The sequence below is a fragment of the Manihot esculenta genome, chromosome 10 (assembly GCF_001659605.2).
Source record: "Manihot esculenta cultivar AM560-2 chromosome 10, M.esculenta_v8, whole genome shotgun sequence".
Lineage (NCBI taxonomy): Eukaryota > Viridiplantae > Streptophyta > Magnoliopsida > Malpighiales > Euphorbiaceae > Manihot > Manihot esculenta.
The window spans coordinates 15,449,353-15,455,426 of NC_035170.2; the positions used below are offsets into that span (position 1 = coordinate 15,449,353).

At 43.9% G+C, this 6,074-nt stretch overlaps 1 protein-coding gene across 1 annotated transcript; it reads right to left on the minus strand.

Annotated features, from left to right (window-relative positions):
• Positions 1-1,477: 1,477 nt before the first annotated feature.
• Positions 1,478-2,894, minus strand: LOC110624197 (uncharacterized abhydrolase domain-containing protein DDB_G0269086-like). Its single transcript, XM_021769313.1, has 4 exons — positions 2,453-2,894; positions 2,272-2,292; positions 1,805-2,159; positions 1,478-1,763 (listed from the first exon to the last, which is right to left on the minus strand). The coding sequence occupies exons 1-4, from the start codon at positions 2,892-2,894 to the stop codon at positions 1,478-1,480; spliced, it is 1,104 nt and encodes a 367-aa protein (XP_021625005.1).
• Positions 2,895-6,074: the final 3,180 nt, after the last annotated feature.

Genomic DNA, 6,074 nt, shown 5'->3' on the forward strand with positions numbered 1-6,074 from the left:
TCAGACGGACTGATTCAAAAATCCCTTTGTTCTGTGCCCGGCCCGCGAAGAAGCTCCTCAGGACTTTATTCCGCACCCTATGGTGCTCTGTGCCCAGCCCTCAATGGGGCTCCTCAGGACTTTACTCGGAGGGCTAATGAATCCACTCTATGTCCGATCCGTACAAGCAAAGAATAATGCGTCACATTAGTATATTCTAATGCACTCAACCTATTACATATCATGATGCATGGTACATGCTAAAAGTATTTAATTTCTCAATGTAAAACATTAAGTTTAGTTCCACTCACCTCTGGCTGACTCTGAACTGACTCTGAATACTCTGAAGTAGTGCTCACTGCTGCTCTCTTCGGTTCCTCTGGTCCGTTCCTACACAGGTGGACTCAAATGAGGGACCAAACTAACTCAAAGACAACTCGATAAAAATCCCCAAAACCCCCCTAAAACCTCCTAAAATAATCAAGAAAAACATGCAAAAGAAGGCTGGACAGGGCACTTTCGGCGGCAGGTTCGGCGGCCGAAAGTCCCTCCAGAGACGAAACTCAGGCATTTTCGGCGGCACCTTCGGCTGCCAAAAGTGCGCTCCAGAGACGAAAGTCTCAACCTTCGGCGGCACCTTCGGCGGCCGAAACTCCCCTCCAGAGCCGAAAGTCCAAACTTTTGGGGGCGAGCTTAGGCAGCTGAAACCACCTCCTTAGCATGTTCAGCGGCTGAACCCTCCTTCGGCGGCCGAAACTAAAATCGTCATAAATCATGGAAAGAAGTTCAGGATCTTCACTTACCTCTTGAAAACGAGAGGATAAACGATCCCAACATGGAGATTTGGAGCAACTCACCCTCAAAGTCTCCAAACTTCAAAACTTTGGTTTTTAGCTCAAAACCTTCAAACAATCATGAAAACTCATCAAAACTTTGAAAAAGTTGAAGAAAACATGAAGATCACCCAAGGAAGATCATGGTCTCACCTCTGTCTGTGAAAATGGAAGAAACCTTATCCATTCACCGACCTAGGGCCTTTTATAGGTGGCTGGCCAGACCACCTTCGGCGGCCTAACGTGATTCCAAACTCATGCATGTTCAGCGGCCGAACCTGGCATTTCTTCCTTGGTTCTTTTCTTTCACAAACTCATTTTATTTATACTTAAAACATTAAAACATACTCAAATAACTTATAAAAACATATCAATTCCCTTCTAGAGGATTCCGACATCCTGGATTCCACCGGAAAGTAGAATTCCGATGTCGGACTCTAGCCGGATATTACACTATTGTCTCTGGGAGGACCGACATCCTCTTGCCTAGACCCTCCAGTACCCACAAAGGACACTATCTCTCCTCCTTGAGGCCCAGCATCTTCCTCCCTCAGCTCGGCATCTTGTTCAAAGGACCCAGTTGAAGTGCGAGGAGCTCTCTTGGGCAAGGGTTTGTCATCCTCCCCGTAAAGCACCTCCTCGCCATCGGAGTCTTCCTCGGCAGCTCAGAGTTCAGCTAGCGGGGTGGAAGGGGCATATCTGGCTTCCCTCAAGCCTCGATTGAAACCGGAGATGAACATGCAGAAGCCCTTGTGCCATATTGCATTCTTCATCTCGTCAGAGGCCTTGAACTCCGCAAGTCGCTCCTCGCAAGCCTCAGCTATCTTTGCTTTTAACTCAGAAGAGTCTTTGTAATCTTGAAGACGAGCTTCACAGGCCTGCTCGATCTCCTTTTTCAGTTCGGTCGACTCCTTGTACTCCCTCAGTCGCTCCTCACACTCCAGCTGAACCCTGTCTTCAGTGAGCTTAGCATCCTCAAGCAGGCTGAGCACCTATTCTCCAACACTTTGACTGCTTGGCAGAGTTGTTGATTCTGAAGTTTAGACTCCTCTGCTGGCAAGGTCAAGTCTTTGATCTGCATGCTTTGTTTGCTTAGCTCCTGCTCGAGGACCACAACCCGAGCTAGGGCTTCATCCTTCTGAGCCAACACGGCATCGAAATCTGCCTTCAACGACTCGTGCTGGTGCTGGGCCTCATCCCTCTCCCTCTGAGCTTCCTCTAAGGAGGACAGCTGCTCCAAGACCTCATCACGGCGGGCCTCCGCAGCAGCTTCCCTCTTATCAGCCCCCTCCAGAGCCTCCTTAGTATGGGCCAGCTCCCTCCTAAGGGTCTTCAGATGCTCCTGAGCTGCAGCAAGGTGACCCCAGGCATCGCTGGTTGCGACTAAATTTTCTTCAAGATGCACCTCTTCAATCTAGCGGTCCACTGTGCTCCGAGTGGACTCGTCCCGGGCGTCTACCTCCATAAAGAGGCCCATCAGCTAACACAGAGAGAAAAATATTAGAATGACAGACAACAGAAACCAAATGAAAGAATTCAAAAGTAAGAAGAACAACTTACCTTCAGAAGCATCTCCCTAATTGTGCCTCCGAGCTCCTCTCGAGTCCGAGACCGGAATGCTACTTGCTCTCATGTAGAACTCGCCAAAAGGCCAGTGAGAGCAAGCAGACGAGGATCTGAAGCTTCTGTGACCCCGCCAAACATCCGCTCCCGTAAGATTTCTACAACAACGCTCGCCGGAGATTGATGAGTGATATCCTCCGCGTTCAAAATGTCGTTGTCGAGAGCAGACAATAGAGGCACCACAGAAGTCTCCTTCTTCTTCTCGAGAGGAGGCAGAGCTGGAGCTGGTCTTCTAGAGGCCTGAGACCTCTTGGGGACAGGAGCCGGGGCAGGCACTTCAGAAGGAGGAGGACGCTTGCTCCCGACCCTCTCTGCAGCGCCCTTATCGTCAGCTGGTCTGGGCTCCACTCCCTCAGTAACAGGGGCAACCTCCATCCCCCCTTCAGGAGCCCTCTCCTCAGTTGCGGAGGTCTTGAACCTCTCCTCAGGAACGTCCCCAGAAGGCAAGGCAGAATCCATCCTCACCAGCTCGGTGCCTTCAACCGGCCTGGCGGTGACCCTTGGAGCCTTTTTCGCCCCCTCAGTAGGAGCCCGTTGGGACCTGGGGGCTTAAGAAGACTGAGGAGCCGAGCTTGATTTGTTGCGGCTTGAGGGCCTGGAAGACCTGACACCTCGAGAGCTCGGCTTGGGAGCTTGGGAAGAAGCAGGAGCAGGAAGAACGGACCGGCCTGCTGACCTAGAAGAGATGACCTGGGCCACCTCCTGAGTGGCTTCTAACATAGATCGCCCAGCTCAGAGGGCATCTAACACAGCATTCATACTCTCCCGAGAGAGGGTGAAGTTCTTGGGGGCCTTGATGTAGTCCATATCTGCCCGAGAAGCTACAAAAACATCAAATCAACATAAGTTAAACATCTCTCAAGAAAGGATAAAAGAGGAGAAACAAAACAATCAAACAAGGTATAATACCCGTGTCCTTGATATTCGAAGATTGGACGTGAACATACACCTTTCGACATCATACTTCTTCGCAACAGAAGTCAGTCGAAGGTACCCGACCTGCTCAGTGAGACTCAGCTGAGGCAGATCGTTACAGCCTAGAAAGACATCCTCCCAGGAGAGCTCCACCTCCCAAGACAGCCTGGATTCTTTCTTCAGCTCCACCACTGCGAACCCCTCCACCCAGCCTTTTATCGAGTCCTTGTGACCCATAAAGATGGACAGCCCTCCGCGAAGGGCAAAATAGTAAAAGCCTTGACTCGCTTTCATTACTCGAAAAAAGGTAACAAAAAGACGCGCTGTGGGTGTGAACCTTCAACTCAGGCAAACTGACTCAAAGGAACACATGAAAAGGATGGAGTTAGGGGCCAGCATCCGAGGGGTTATCTCAAAGTACCGGAATACCTCGATGAAGAAGGGAGAGAAGGGAAAGGTCAAACCGTATTCCCTCTGTTTAGCGAAGAAGACCAGGCTGAGGTCCTTCTGTGGGTCAATTAAACCATAGGGAGGAGGATCGGGAAGAACGATCCTCTCATTCCGGAGAGGGGCCCGGATGAAAAAAAAAGAGGGTATTCAGGTATTTCCTGGAAAAGAAATTTTTAGAGTAGCCGGGGTGATGCTAGACTCTAGATTAACGATGTCGGGGAGATTTGGGCTATCCATGGAAGAATGAAGAGCGTACCTTGAAAATAATAAAGGCAGAAGAACGGAGCTAGCAATGCGCACGAAGAACAAAGGAAAGCAAGAGTTTGGAGAAGTCTGAGGGAATTCGAAATTTGAAACAACAGTGAGACAAAAAGATGTTTCGAGGAGAACTGTCCTTGGGCGGCGCGGTCATAATGACTCTCGACATTTACCCCCTCATCATACGTGCAATAACTGATGAGAAGGTAAAGGGGCAATTGATGACCGCTGGATTTCACCATCCCGTTACGAGGCCGGGCTCATAACGACAGTCCCTATTTTAAGGCCTCTAAGTCCTCTTACTAGGCCGGCCCAGTTCGTTCGGCCCTAAGATCATACCTCCCCTGGACTTCAGTCTTAATCTCATCCTCCAGCACAGTTCGGAGGAGAAGAAGTAGCCAGCCCATCCGCCTAGTAGGTCCATTCGCATGCGTGCCAAGAGAGAATTAAATGGCCGTTACGCATGGAGCAGATATCTGATATTCTCGTACGTCCGTATCCGTATGGCAGAGACAGGTGGCCCAATGGCAGCGAGGCCGTTACACGTCACTGACAGATAAAGAAAAAGAATAAAAGGGGGGAAACACTCTCCTCTCATACCAAGTTCACTCAACCCTTGTAAAACCCTATTTTTTGAATCTCAGATTATCAAATACAACTAAATTGAAAACTACCAAATAAAAAACTACCTAATTTGGTTTTTATTCAAATTAAGAGGATGTATTTAATCGATTTAATTTATAATTAAATAAATTGAAAATTAAATATAAATATGACGTGGAATTTATAAATTTTAATTGAAATAAAAAATAAAATAAAATTTAGTTAAAATGTGAAAAGATAATGGTAATTTTAATTAAATAAAAAAAATTAACTCCAATCTTACTAATAAAAAGTTAATAATAATAAATATTAACCTAATTAGATTACAAACAAAACTCTACTTCCTTCCATAATTATCACCTTTAAAAGTATAAGAAAATATTGAAAGTTTTCTATTTGATTCGAAATTCGTTCATCCTTTTAATAAATCAAAATTTTTATTCATATAAGAGAATTTTAATAGTCAATTATGTCAATTTAACTTCTAATCCATATAGAATTATGAAAAATATCAAAGTATACTAAAATATCTCATATATAAGTTTTTAAAAGTGAATCAATAATATAATAAACTGAACTCATAAATTTTATAAAATATAAGCTCTTTTTTCCCAAATATGGTATTCAATATGACTAACTCGAATTCTTCTTGATTGCTTATAATTTGAAACTATCCATATTGAATCGTTAAAAATGTGAAGACTTTGATATACAACTTATTGTTGAAGATTCTTACTATTTTCATGATCGCATCAAAGTATTTCGGAAAATCAAATCAAACTAGGAGAGAAATCAATATGAACCAAAATGATCTCATTCGGTTCGATTCAATTCAGTTCAGTCGGTTGGACTTTTTATTTTACACTTAATTTTTAATGTTCTAAAGCTCATTTAAAGTATTTCAATATTTAATCTATCTATATTAATCAAAATAATACAGTATTTACTAACTAATCAATTTGGTACGTTTTTGCTAAATTTTTTAAATTAAAATTGAATTGAATCGAAATTATCAATTTTAAAAATTAAAACTAAATCAAATTGAAAAGAATATAAAACTGAACTAAATTTCTTAATTGATTCAATTTGCTCAATTATTTCGATTTAAACCAAATACGGCTTATCTATTTTCTTTTTTTTTTTTAAGATTGCCACTCATTGATATTGAAAAAAATAAAGGGTATAAAGACCCACGTAACTCGCTCTACATAAAATTTAATAAAAAACGACTTCAAAACCCAAGGTACAAACAAGTTATAAACACAAAACAATTTAAAGTCTCAATCTTGGGCTGAGACTCAGAAAACCCTAGTAAGTTGCAGGAACCTTCTGCTCACCCCTAATTCAAACCTCCATTTGTTGGGCCGAAAGCTTTTATAAATCAAAAAATGCTTTACCACCTACAAGAATTGT

Bases quoted from the DNA above. Each gene is read 5' to 3' on its own strand.
- LOC110624197 (XM_021769313.1), bottom strand. From the start codon at position 2,894: ATGGATTCTGCCTTGCCTTCTGGGGACGTTCCTGAGGAGAGGTTCAAG. The intron at 2,293-2,452 runs GTTCTACATGAG...TCTCTGTGTTAG, and splicing joins TCTCACTGGCCTTTTGGCGA to CTGATGGGCCTCTTTATGGA. The intron at 2,160-2,271 runs GTAGACGCCCGG...ACCTTGCTGCAG, and splicing joins TGATGGGCCTCTTTATGGAG to CTCAGGAGCATCTGAAGACC.